The sequence below is a fragment of the Callorhinus ursinus genome, unplaced genomic scaffold, assembly GCF_003265705.2.
Source record: "Callorhinus ursinus isolate GAN/ISIS: 27379988/994484 unplaced genomic scaffold, GSC_fseal_2.0 scaffold13, whole genome shotgun sequence".
Lineage (NCBI taxonomy): Eukaryota > Metazoa > Chordata > Mammalia > Carnivora > Otariidae > Callorhinus > Callorhinus ursinus.
The window spans coordinates 41,709,561-41,723,417 of NW_027397075.1; the positions used below are offsets into that span (position 1 = coordinate 41,709,561).

The following is a 13,857-nucleotide window of genomic DNA, read 5'->3' on the forward strand; positions in this document are numbered from 1 at the left end:
CAACTTCCCATCTCTCCTCAAGCTCTTCTTTTGAAATCCCTGACAAATTTTAAGTGCCATATTTTGCTTTGGTCCCCCTCCCACACTCTCTGAAGCCAGCTCTGGAAATTCAGGTGATCGCATCTTGGGTTGAGGCCACCTGAAAGAGCTTGACGTCTTTACAAGGTCACTTAGCCACACTTTGTTACAGTGTCCCCAGGCTACCACTGGGGAGTGTGCCAGTCTGCTCTGTCGGATGGCCCTGTGCCTCAGGGAGGTGGCCGTGCTGCGGGAGAGAAGAGAGTTTAGACAGATTCCAGGTTATCGGTAGCACCTAATGGCCTCGGTTGTCACCACAGATAAGGTGATGGCAGGTGTCCTCCTGCAGGAGAATCTCCAGCTCTGTGAGCTAGACATCTCGTTTGCCCTAGTACTTTCAGTGTGATTGCTTGATCTGGGGTTTTTGTCCATCCCTCCTCTGGAGGGAGAGCTAACATGAGGCTCTCCGATCGTGAGAGGAGACACGGGCAGAGTGGGCTCTGGAGTCACACGGATGTGGGTGCAAATCCACTGTCCACCTCCTTCTGGCTGAGTGACCCCACATGTTGAACTTAAACTCTCCAAGTTTCACTTTCCCTCTTTGTGAAACGAGCTTCCATAAGAGCTAACATGTATTGACTGCTGGATCACCTCATTTCGTCCTCATAACTATCTGGGGCTGCAAGTCCCAGTATTATTCCCATTTTACAGATGAGATGAGGCAGGCTTCAAGACGTTAGGACCCTTTTCTGAGGTCGCACAGATTCAGACCCAGGCTGTCTGACTCCAGGACCTCTGCCTTGACAATTGGGTGGGTGTGAGGATTGAATGAGTTGATATACGTAGATAGGACAACACAGAACTGGGCCCAGGGTAGGTCCTCAGTGTGTGGTGGTGACGATGTTGCTGGGGGGAAGGTGGGAAACAGTTGGCTGAGAGCTGTGTCTGACGCAGGCCTGAGTTGCAAAAGGAGTGCAGAACAGAGCACGATCTTACGCAGGGAGAGTTAATCGGATCCATCCCTCTCACTTCACAGTTGAGGATGCTGAGACCCAGGGAAGTTGAATGTGTTATCCAAGGTCACAGAGCTAATTATGGGCCTGACTCTGATCAGAACGGATGCTCCCAACTGGGACAGTGGTGCTTCTGTCCCAGGTGGACCGGCAGGGCTCCATAGGCTGCCTCAGTGAAGCCAACAGGCGATCATGAGCTGGGTATGAGTTTGCCACACATTTTATTTCAAACCCCCATCCCTGCCTGAGTCAGTCTCAATTGCTTCCAGTGTCATTCAGTTGAATTCTGTTGCCCGTGTCCATCCTTGTCTCCAGGTTGTTCTGCTGCTCCAAGATACTCCTCTGCCTTCCACAGTGACTTTCGATTTCTCCCCACCTCATCTGTTGCCATCATTCCTGGAAACATTACCATCTGTGGAGTTACTCCTGGCGCCCCCGTCTTGGGCTGAGATGGCACTCCCCTCCCTGCCCCTCCAGCCATTGCTGGTGTAGGCGTCCTGTAGGCCCCGCCATCATGCCGAGCCAGGGACTGGACCACTGGCTCACGTAAGAACACTGGCTTTGTAGTTTGGCATCCATGCCGCTTATTAACCCTGTGACCTCGGGCAAGTGGTCTCACTTCTCTAAGCTTCCTTTGTCGCTCTACGAAATGGCAGTAGTTCAGGACCTATGCTCTAACTTTGCCATATGGAGCAAGTGCTGGTGGCTCACAGAGCATCTAAGGTGGTACCTGGCCCAAAGTAAGTGCACATTCAGGGCCTGCAGTGGTCCGTTTTCAAAATTCCTTCTCTAACGTCAACCTTTTTTTTTTTTTTAACCTCATGTTTGTCCTTCTCTCCTTTTCCTATGTTCCAACGTTTAGATCCTAAATATCCTTGCTGTTCTCCGGGTTCAAGCGTCATCTGCCAACCTGGAACTGACGGTCCTTTCTTTGAATGATGGGCGCATCCTCAGAGTTAAAAGTGCTTGCTCCCTTCCTGGTGCCTCGTAAAACTTGTTCAGGAGCTGGCACCTCGGACCTCACAGGTCTTGGCCTGTTTCTTACCCTATTCCTGCTTCTTTTTCCGAAGTACCTATTCCAAACCCTTCCCAAGCCCCTGTATCACACACTGGACTTATAATATTCAACTAATTATTTTAAATTATTGCTCAACGTCTGTGATACTGGACTAGCTTTCGAGTTCTGTGAGGTGGTGACTTCATCTGATTTACTCATGCCATGTCCTCACAGCCTAGCACGTGGAGGCAGACCACCTTCACGGGGACTTCACCCCAAATTAATGAAGATCAAAGCTATTCAGCCTTATCCATCTCAAAGATGCCGCTTCCCTGGTCAGGTCTTTCTATCCTCACTCACCCCACTTTCTTTTTCTCTACTTTTGACTTTAAGGGAGACAAGTTCTCCTACTCTTTCTTGGTCCCCCTCCTTCTCTAGGATTTGCCTTCACCAGATATATTCTTTTGATCCTTTAATCTTTCTCTTCCCTTGGTCTTTTCCTTCTGCCTGCAAATACATCTAAGAAGATCTTGCGTTAGAGTCATATGGACCTGGTAGCAAAACTTGGTTCCCCTTGCCAGCTGTGGAACTGGGACACTTCTTCGACTTCTGTAAGTAAGTCTTAATGTCTTCATTTGGAAAACCAGAGTGCTACTATCTATGTATCAGCATTGTTGTGAAAATAAATTGAGCTGGTGTTTGCAAAATCCCCAGCAAAAAATATGGCATGTAGTAAATAAATAAAATTTTCTGCCCCAAATCCTAAATAAATACGTAAAAATAAAACCCTGCCATCCCTAGGTCCCACCACCTTCTCCAGCTAAAATCAGACAGAAATTCCTTCATTTTCCTGCACCCAAACTAGAAACTTCTCTGTATCCACATGCAGCCCTTTCTCTTCCTCTCCATCATAATTCTCTTCTCAGGCTTATTTCTGTAACATTCTATCAGTTAAACTCTTTCTGTCCTTTAATTTCAACTCCTTCTAGTCAAGCAGTCTTTTCTGATTAGATCAGCATTCAAACATACTCAAGACCATCTTACCAAAAACAAAACAAAACAAAACAAAACAAAAAACAAAACACACAACAACAAAACCAGAAAACCCCAAACCCTTCTTTCCTGACCTCTGATTTCCTTCCAGTTATGCTGTCTGATCTCTCTCTTCCCCTTCTTGCAAGAAACATCTAAATGAACTATTTCTGTTTCCTCTCCTCTCTTTCACCCCCATGTTCACCCCAGTGCCCAGGGCCCCCATCACACCACTAGAGCTGCAACTGCCCATGGTCGCTGAATCTCGTCACCGAATCCAACAACCACCTCTTGGACCGTGGCTAGCTTGATCTCTGGGTAGCACTGGCCACATGGCCACTCCCCCCTCCTCAAAACCTTCGCTTCCCTGGGTTTTTGCAGTGCTGTGTTATCCTTCTGTCTCTCTGGCTCTTTCACAGAACTCTTGATGTATCTTATAAGTAGGCTCAATAATTGTTTACGTGATTATTATTGAACACTAGTCTTCCTGAGCTATTCCTAATTACTCAAACATTCTTAATTATTGGCCTTCGCTGGTGTGGCTCTGTCTTCCTACAATTCGCTTCTCCATCCTCCCTTCCCTTCTTTCACTTAGCTTCCTGCTCCTCTACTTCACATCTCAGCTTAGAAGCTTCTCCGTCCTTCTTAGGGCCTTAGGTCTGGCTCGGCATCCCTGCTGGGTGCTTTCACAGCAACCTGTGCTTACCCTGCCATCCCACTTATCACGTATATCATAACTACCAAATTATGTTTTCTTGGCTCAAACGGCCCTTTCACTGCAAATTCTGAGGGCTTGGTTGTGCCTGTTTTTAGCACATCTCGAAGAATGCCTGGGTCCCTTAATGGGTGTGTGAATGAGCGAATGAATGAATGGAGGAGGCATTATTGCTATGTTGGATTGGGAGTTAGTATACTTTGTATTTTTAATGCTATCAGTATTACCTGTGTGAACTCGGCCAAGCCTGATCTCCAAGCATCAGCTTCTGTCCCTATAAGATTGGGAGAAGTACAGCAACAATCCTGAGAGCACCTTGCAGGTGTTCTCTCTCTTTCAATCCACACAAAGGCCCAACAAAGCTGAGACTTCAGTGAAGGGAGATAATGTCTGTCTCTTGTCTCGCATGAGGTCGGAGAGTTTCCCTAGCGGGTTATCTCCACCAATGCCATCAAGAGAGGCAGAAAGGTAATTTTCTTTATCTGTAACTGGATTCAATTTTTTCTCGATGGAAAACAACACAAAATCTAACACAAACAACAAACTTCAGCTTTGCCATTCAAAGGATTTGGTCTCTTCCAGTTTAAAAACAAGAGGCCCTTCCAAGTGACTCTTCCAAGCCACTTTGCATTTACTCTTTTAGATAAATGCACAGTGTTTTAGGGTTCTCCCCCTGCCCTTTCCTTCCCACTCCCTGCCCACAGGAGAAGGCTTTTGGCCCGTGGTCCTCATGTCCTCCCTGCATCCACCAATAGCATCCATGGCTCTTGTCATGTGTGGACCGGTCACTGCTCAGAGACCACCTTGCTGGACCAGCTGCACCTTGGATCTCATGGGCACTGAGTCTCTTTGGAGGCTTCCACAGCTCCAAATGGTATTCCAACCAACCTCTGCCTGTGGCCTCTGCTACAGGGGCCCTTTCTGCAAGCAATGGCAATCTCCTGGCAGGCAGGCTAGCTCTCAGATCTGAGTTCCTCAGAGCCCGGGGAAACCTCTGGGTTACCTCTAAAAGAACTTGGAGGAGACAAGGTGTGGCAAAAAAGAGCATCCACAAGAGATTTTATGGGTGGATTTTATGACCTGACGTATTTTGTACATTGGTAGTTTTAAAAAAATCATTAAATTGAATGAATGATTCTCTGGCCATTTCTCTGTCTAATCTTTGTCATCTTAGTGCTTACTGCTCTCTTTGATTCACATTTTATCTTTGGTTTCTACTCCCTCCTCTCAGGGTTTTAAACCCAATGTAGGAATGAGGGTGCGTGGGGCCCTGAGCCAAACTCTCATATGAGTTTAAACACTACTCTCCTCTTCCTTCCCTGGCACACGAGCAATTTTATTTCCATCCTGCCTGACGGGAAACAGCCTTACATCATGTTCTGCTTTCTCCATACTCCTTATCTTAGAGGACCATATGTCTTGTCTTACGGTGATCATATGTCCTGGTTTTTGTCTATGGTGGCCGTGGTTTATGCCCATTGTCTCTGTGTAATTAACAGGCATGCCTCCCTTGACTCTCAAAAACGTACTGGCTTGGGGGCTAGTTTTCATGGCTACCCTACTTTTGTTAAACACTTTAAACTCAGGCCTCCAAACTTAGATTTCTTTTCGATTTAAAGTTTAACTTTGGGAATTCCATCAAAACCCTTTTCTCTCAAGTTCCTGGCTCTGGCAACTAAAAGTCTTGGTTTTTTAACGACAACAGTTCCAGTGTAGGGCATTACAACATCTATTTTGAAAGACAAAGATACCCAATGACTTTTTAATTAGAAATGAAAATCTCTCACAAAAGTAAAGACAAACATTTAAATATGTCAATAGCAGGGCACCACTGATCCATGGGATGATCCTGGGCGGCACGTTGTCCTGGTGCACACTGGTGGGCCTCAAATACTCAGGTGATCCCCTCTCTCAGAACTAAGAACTGTTGACATAATTGTCCTTTTAACAAGTTTTAGAAAAGAAAGAAAACATTCTGACCAGAGTCATTTTTAACCAATGCAGTCACTTCATTCTAGGTTGTGTCTGCCCATTCCCTGAGGACAGTTTGTAGAAAGATATAGCTCTAATTTGAGTGGAGGAGAGTGTTTTGAGGGTTAAGATAATTTATAAAATTTATCTTAATATAAAAACATTAACTGAATGTATAGGCTATCAGTGGATGTTGTTTTCCAAATCTACATGGTAACTCTGCTCATCTTATTCTGATTGGAAACTCTGGCAATATGCATGACATGGATTTAAAAAAAATGAAAAGGTGTGTTCATAATTAAATCATTCGGGAGAAAAATTGTAATTAATCTTAATTAAACCGTGTAATTTGATAAGCAAGATCTTTTAAAATAAAGTATCCACAGGCTAAACCATTAAAACACAGCGCCTTGAAAGTTTTTTAGAAGAGGCTGGGAACCCTGTGAAGGTAATAGAATGGCTTTAGTGACTGAATTTCAGTGTTTACTTTCAGATGTTCTTCTGGTAGTAGTGAAGGATTTGCCCTGAGGCATTCACACCCTCCTGTAGTTTGTCTTGTAACAGACTGTTATTTCAGGGTGGTTAACTTGGATTAGGGTAGGAAATGCATTACAAATATTACTTTGGCCTAATTAGAAACACAGGTTCACCAGTGGACTCAGGGGACAGCGGACTCTGCATTAGGGGACAGGTAGTGACCACTGAAGGCTATGAAGAGTGACCAGGGCTTCTCATAATCATTATTATTATGGCTTCCTCAACATTTCTCCCTCACATTGCTACAGTCCTTGAGTAGGAGCAGAGCTTGCCTCTGAGGGTACTTGTGTGTTTGGGAGAGAGTCTTCAAGCGGATGTGGGGCACTGGGGGTTGGATAGTCCGGGCTGGTCTCACACTGTTGCTGCCTTTCTCTCTTGCTTCTATAGTTCATGAGCTTAAGCCTCTTCCTCTCTCTCTTCCTCCCCCCACCCACCACATCCACAGATGGGGTGGCTGCATTCCGCGCCTTCTTGAAGACGGAGTTCAGCGAGGAGAACCTGGAATTCTGGCTGGCGTGTGAGGAGTTCAAGAAGACCAGGTCAACTGCAAAGCTGGTCTCCAAGGCCCATAGGATCTTTGAGGAGTTTGTGGATGTGCAGGCTCCAAGGGAGGTGTGTTGGCAGTGGCGAGAGTCTTGTAAGACCTCTATCCATGGCTCCTGGCTCACATCACTCTCCTTGTGGGGGTTCGAGCCAGTCTTGATGGGTACTGTCTTCTGAACGAGCCTTACCTCTCTGATGGCTCTTAATGAAAAAAAAAAAGGATCACTTTTAAGGTGCAGAACCCAGGGCTTCTAAAAAAGAGCTCAATTAGGAGTGTTTTAGCTGTCAAAAATGCGCCTGCAGGACCTGTGTTCCTATAGAGATTCTGCAAGGGTAGATGCCATTGAATCCATGTTAGTTTTCCTAGTGGAAGGCAGCATGGCTTAATGGGATGAGCATCCACTTTGGAATCTTGTTACTAGCTGTGTGATCTTGGCCAAGTCAGCTAGTCTCTCTGAATCACATTTTCCCCAGTGTAGAAGTGTATAATATCCCCTACCTTTCAAGACTACTCTTGAGTATTAGGGATAAAGTACCTATTCAACATCTGTCACTGCTTGATTTTATTTATTTATTTGACAGAGAGAGACACAGCGAAAGGGGGAACACAAGCAGGGGGAGTGAGAGAGGGAGAAGCAGGCTTCCTGCTGACCAGGAAGCCCAACATGGGGCTCGATCCCAGGACCCTGGGATCATGACCTGAGCGGAAGGCAGACGCTTAATGACTGAGCCACCCAGGCGCCCCCTGTCACTGCTTCTTAATGAGTCATTACAGTCATTTATATTATCTTATTATAACTTAGTATCATTACAATAATAAAATGAATTGCTATGCTGAGTTATAAAGTAGAATTTTACTTGGGATGGTTTTATAGAAGAAAAATATTTGCTCTCTATGAGCAAATTTAAGTGCATGATATACCTAGAACTCTTCAATTATCCTTTGACTTGGGTTGTAGGAGATCTTTGGTCAGTGGCCAGGACACTGTAGGCTCCTTATAATGCTTGGAACAGAGATGTCCATTATAACCATGGTCTCTCTTCTGGGGACATTTGTTTCCCTAGTAGGTAGGGCAAGCTTTCTTTACGGAATCCACATTAATACTTACCTTCAGTCTCACCCTTTGCCTGATATGGTGAAGACCCCTGGCTTAGGAGTTAAGTGATTAGGGTTTTGCCTTGACTCTGTTACTAACTTTCCATACTACTTTAGACCAGCTTTCCAGTATCTCCTTTCTTTAGTGTCCTTATCTGTAAATTGGGATGAGGTATATCTGGTCTTCAGACCTCACAGGATTCTTTCTGGGATCAAAAGGGATGACCTCCAGGAAAACAGTGTGAAAAGCATGAATAAGCTGACATATATAAGATACTGTCATTAATAATTATTACATAGCTAGAGCAGTTGCCAGGCACCTTGGCCCTTGAGGGCCTGTGACCATGCTCTCTGTTTGTCTCCAGGTAAACATAGACTTCCAGACCCGAGAAGCCACGAGGAAGAACATGCAGGAGCCATCCCTGACTTGCTTTGACCAAGCCCAGGGAAAAGTACACAGCCTCATGGAGAAAGACTCTTATCCCAGGTTCCTGAGGTCCAAAATGTACTTAGATTTGCTGTCCCAAAGCCAGAGGAGGCTCAGTTAGACCTCAGATGGGGACTCTTGGAGATCACTGGCTTTTCCCCTCCCTTTTGCTGCCAAGACCATATTCTAACGTGAAATGTCATAGGTGTTCAAAAAGCAATGGTGTTTAGGTTGGGAGCCTGGGAGTGAGAAGTGGATGAAAGGCCATTCCAAAGTAAGATCCAGTCACCAGAGCTTGGACTCTATTCCATTTACCCATGTTTGTGTTTCAGTTAGTGGTAGCACCTTGCTGCTGTTACCCTTCTTCTGGGTCAGCGACTTGCCCTCCATAATGCCTTGGGTCATCTCCACTGAGAAGGCAGATTTGCTAGCTGGGCTAATGTGTAAATAATGCAAATGCAATTTCCACCACTTCCATACCCTCCTCAGTTAAGATTCCTGACTCTAACTTGGACTATACCCCTGTGAGGAAGAGCTAGAAGACTCTGGCTTATATTTGTGATTTGCTGTCACAGTGTAATGGCCAGTCCTGCGTGCTGGGACCTCACAATGTAGGAGAGAGGTCTCTGGGGGAATCCCAGGTTTCTAGCACTGTCATTAACAGGTGGCCCTGGGAGAAGGGGCAAACTCCATGAGGTCGGCTATTTCTTCCATTTCCACTGGACCAGTATGAAAAACTGTGATCACTGCCCGTCTTAGCCTAGGAAATTCACAAGACTTTTTTTACCCTCGCAATTCCAGGAAGGGTCTTGGGAGATGTCTTTCATGACTTCTGATGTGGAGCTGCTTTTAAGAAAGATACAGCTTGCAAATCTTCCTCGATTCTACCAAGAAGTATTCCAGAAGTCAAATGACCAGGGAACATAGCACCAGTAGACTTTTGTGCAATGGGGCACCATATATCCTTTCTGTTGCTTACTGTATTCTCTGCCCTCACCTCCCTGTGGCATCACACATCACTGATCTCTTAGAATGACAGACAGCTTGACAAAGGGAGGTGAATGAATTCCCCTAGCATGGACAGCTCTCATGGTGCCTAATACTTTCCTTGTCTCTCCCTGTCCCCCCTTCCATGCAGGTCATGTAATTATGATGGGGGAGAATGGGAACTTAGGCTGTAACTCTTCAGCTTGCTTCCTGGGAGCATGCTTTCTTAGAAAGGTCTCTCTCATGAGGGCCACCTTGGCTATTCAGCAACTTCCTTCTTGATCTCTGACCTTTTGGGATTGAACATGGAACAGGAGGTGAGGCTAAGATCACTGTGAACATCTGGCTGTGGAGAATCTTCCGAAAATGCTTTCATGGTACCCTGAGGCTGCTTTTGGAACTGTGTCAGGAAACTCTTCCTTGGAGGATGAGCATAAAACACTCTAGCTGCCTGAGAAAAAGTGGACTTTGGCACAAGTTTGCAGTACCTGGGATGTGAATCGTCAGCAGAGAGACCAGAAAGTGGAAGAGGAGTCTGGAAGAGGCTGGTCTCCAGGTGGACCAAATCATAGAGAATGTGGTGGAGGTACTACTGGGATAATTCACAGCCAGTGGATTTGGATTCACTGCAGATCTCCAAAACTTTCAGCTTGACTAAATGAAAGAGCTATGATTAGGCACAAGCTCTGGAGTTTAGGCGATCGAGAACTGGGCTGCATTCTCCCCTTATGGGGTGATGGGCCTCTTCAGATACACGGGATTCCAGCGTTTGCATTCCTGTCCAGTAACTTTGTGAATCTCTCCCTTCTTTGGCTGCAGCTAGACAAGGTCAAGGAGGCTCTTGAGTCCCACTGGTGTTAGGGTTCATTGCCCTGCCAAAACACATTATGTCTGTAAGCGGAGGTTGGTGAGTCTGTCTGAACCGTCAAGGAGAGAGAAAACACATGCCTCCTAGCCCTCACACTGAAGCATCCTGTGAAATCTCATGTTCAAGAACTCTGAAGCCTCAAAAGGGTGTTCCTAGTTGGATCAGGTAGTATTCCCCTGCCCCCACTGGTAAAAAACCATTCTTAGCTAAAGCTGCCAGAATTAATTTAATGATCAAATTCTTGAACAGGGTATTTTAAACATTGTTTACATATGAAATGTGCATCTGCTGCCAACTCTACTGTCGAATATGAAGTGCATGTAAATTGGAACAGCACAGAGTTACGGAAAAATGAAATGCTTAAGAGGGGCCTTTTTACCACTTCCACTATCCCCAGGAGAAGTCTGCACAAGAGTGTTGGGCAGTGGCCTCACCTGAGGCCTGGAGTTCTTGCCAACCGTTTGTGGAATGAAGGCTGCAAATGGTGGTGTCATGGCGCTGGGTGACTTTCTTCCACGATGGGGAGGTGTGAAGGACCAAGCTTGGGTATCGTGAATTTTGCCGCTATGGGAGGGTATGTGGGCGTGTGTCTGTGTGTAGAGGAATGTGATAGCTATATTTATGGTACTCCCGTGGAGTGTCTGCATGTGTGCGTGTGTATGTGACCATTGTGAGCATGAGGCCAGTACCCCACAGAGATGGTCTTCCCATGGGGTGGAGCTGTCCTCACACCCTTTCTGTCCTGCTTCCCACAAAAGGCCCAGAGCTCTCTGCTCTGATGCCTATTTTCAGGCACTTAGGTCATGCCAAGCCAGATTTTGGTCTGTGATGAAACAAAGAGAAATGTTTACAACACCTAGAGCAATATCAAAGCATACCTCATCCCTGACCTTCCATGTCTCCTAGTCCTACGCTCTCTCCTAGTTCCTCTTCTATGGGCCCTCGTCCGCCTTACTAGGTGGGCATCTGCAGGTGCCACTTCTTCCATGTAAGGTCTTCCTTTGGTCCTCAGGCCGGGCTCGTGCTGTGGACTGCCTTCCAGGCTCGAGGCTTGCTCTGGGCCTGGGCCCTTTGAAGACCCAGGGAAGCCAGGGCAGTGGGCCAGGCAGAGCTGCGATTCTTAGGATTGCTGCTCTTCACCCTGCAAGTGGCCTTTTGGCCCTACTTGAGTGTCAACCTGTTGTTAGGCTGGTGTGAGATTACCTATTGCCTTCGGCAAACCAAATAGAACCTAATCAATGACAACCATTCATAGCCCCAGGGCGCCCGTGGGGTGAGCATGCCCAGCATCCTCTGAGCGTGCCCAGGGCTTACCGGGAGAGCCTGTTACAAGTGCTAATTCCCAGGTGGCACACCCAGAGATGCTGATCCAAAAGACCTGGGGGGCACCCAGAAAACTGCATTTTTAATACGTTCCCATGGAGTAGTAGGCTTTGAAAGAAGATGGTCTGAGACAGTGGCTCCCAGCATTGGCTTCTCCTTGGAATCACCTGGGGAGTTTTCAGACCTAAATGTCCAGGTCCTACCCCAGAGCAGCTTGGGGCTGGGACCCAAGACAGCAGTCATTTTTAACGCACCCCTGGTGATTCCCCATGCGGATGAGGTTAGGAAGCACCGGCCTGGGGAGTGAGGAGGAGTATGGCTGAGCTTACCCAGCGGCAGGGCCTAGAGGGCTGGAGCACACCCAGAGGCAAACCGGCACAATAACCAGGAACCTGCCAGCCCCGAGTCGGACTCTGGGTGCCCCTTTGAGATAATGTTTCTGCCCCAGCTGCACGGGGCATGAGGCAGCGGGTAGGCCGATGGTGGGCAGCTCTGGAGGGTATTTGATTCAGAGAGGCTTTACCACGCATCCGAGTCTCATTCATAGTGCTTCCTCCAAGCTCACCTCCTGGGCTTCTCCCTTGTTTGTGTGTGTTCGTGCACTCGATGTTTGGCCATTTGCATTAGGTTGTGCCTCTGTGTCCAAGGCCTTGCGACAGGGTGGTTGGAACTCAGGTGGTGGGTGAAGGGTGTGTCCCATCCTGGGAATATCATGCTCTTCGGGGCTCTCTTTCCCAAGGCCACAGTGGGGTTTCAGTTCCTGCTCTAAGCCCTCGTGATTCGCTCTTTGGTCTCAGGCTGGATGGGCAGCTGGAAGGTTCCTAGTTGATTTCCTTCTCTGGTGCTCCCCCCAGAACTTGCTGCTCTGAACAAACCAAAGCTGGGAAATGGTGTTCTGCCCAGGCTGCAGGCCCAGCCTCTGGGTGCAGGGAGGGCCTGGGTGCTTTTCCTCAGCAGGGCCGAGGTGTCCCCGTAGCCCGGGCCCTGGACTGTGAGGGAAAGACCTGAACCCATTGTGTTGAGAGCTGGGGGACGGTAGGAGTGGGGAAGACAGAAGAGGAAGGAACAGTGCGGGAAAGACAAGCAGCTGACGTGGCGTCTGCTTTTCCACCAAGCAGAAGGGACAGGTGAAAGGCGGCACGTTCAGAGGCCAGATGGCTCCCATTGACATGAGCGCCCGGAACTCTCCGGACCCTGCCTGTGCCTACTTCCAAGCAAAGCAGAGGAATTTCATTTTCCATCTGACACTGTCCTGCAGTCGGCCGAGTGTCAGCCCTCTTTAAATATGTGTCTCTCTGGGTTAGAAGCAAGAGAGGTGGCAAAGTCACTCCTGCCTTTGAGAACCTGTGCCACTTGGCATAAGATCGTGGAGGAAGAAGCCAAGAGCAGAAATGTCTTCCTGTCCCCGTGGCCTCTCAGGACCCCACAGGGTGCTGGGGACCAATATGGGAGACTGCAAGAGGGCACCACTGGCCTTGCCGGGTGTGGGGTCCAGGCCCTCTCCATAAACTGTGCCCTTGTTTGGTTGTTCCTCCCTTTGGACCCTTCTGCGGCCTTCCCTCTGCCACGTGCGGGAGAAGGTGGCCGGGCTTGGCGTGCCCCCCAGCCACAGCAGCAGAACTGAGTCACGCGGCGTGCACAGGAGATTCGTAGCAGCTCATCTGCCATATAAACCGCTTGGCTGGTGGAGTCCTCAGTGAGTTGTTTCATTACTGTGCAAAGTGGAATAATGTCGTTCACCTTTACTATAAACAAGGCTGTGAGAACATAATAAACAGAACCTGAACACGCTGCCCTTCGCTCTCTGCCCACATTTCTGGCCAGCTGACTCTTTATGAGGAGACGCTTCACATAACACATGGCCTCCCCCCAGGGGGGCACGTGGCCTTACCAGGCAAGGACTGGCACAGGGCGGGCCATCGGGAAAGGCAGCCACGTGGGTGCAATTGGGGTGGCAAGGGTTTGGGGTTGTGCGGGGGTGGAGAGTGACTTTGGGCAATGAGGGTGGCTTTGGAACTGTAAAGTGCTATAGAAATATGAGGTGGTGTTTTTATTAGTACCACCTACTGCTTGAAATGCAGGGGGAGAAAAGGCTGAGGGATGGTTTATATATTTGTTCAGCTGGAGCAATCTGAAAATGGAGTGGGTTGATCCTGCTTATGACTGCACTTCACTTTTTACAGTCAGCGTGTCCCTGAAAAGTGTGCTTTAGTCATCAAATCTTTGAGTGTCTCTGGTGATCGGGTCCCGTGGAGAGGGCTGAAGGAGAATAAGGTGTAGTGTCTGCTCATCAAAGCTCATTTGTCAGGTATGGGGATAAGATAGAGATA

General features: G+C 47.7%; 1 protein-coding gene across 8 annotated transcripts in view; it reads left to right on the plus strand.

The window, feature by feature from the left end:
• RGS8 (regulator of G protein signaling 8) overlaps window positions 1–13,340 on the plus strand; it is a 46,762-nt gene extending 33,422 nt beyond the window's left edge. For 6 of the 8 annotated variants that reach the window (XM_073900148.1, XM_073900150.1, XM_073900153.1 and 3 more), the window contains 2 exons: window positions 6,729–6,895; window positions 8,288–13,340. In XM_073900148.1, the coding sequence (XP_073756249.1) occupies window positions 6,729–6,895; window positions 8,288–8,470 (350 nt within the window). In that variant the 3' untranslated portion in view covers window positions 8,471–13,340. The remainder of the gene's footprint in view (window positions 1–6,728; window positions 6,896–8,287) is intronic. The other 2 variants (XR_012380563.1, XM_073900149.1) reach the window with 2 other exon arrangements.
• The last annotated feature ends 517 nt before the right edge of the window (window positions 13,341–13,857 follow it).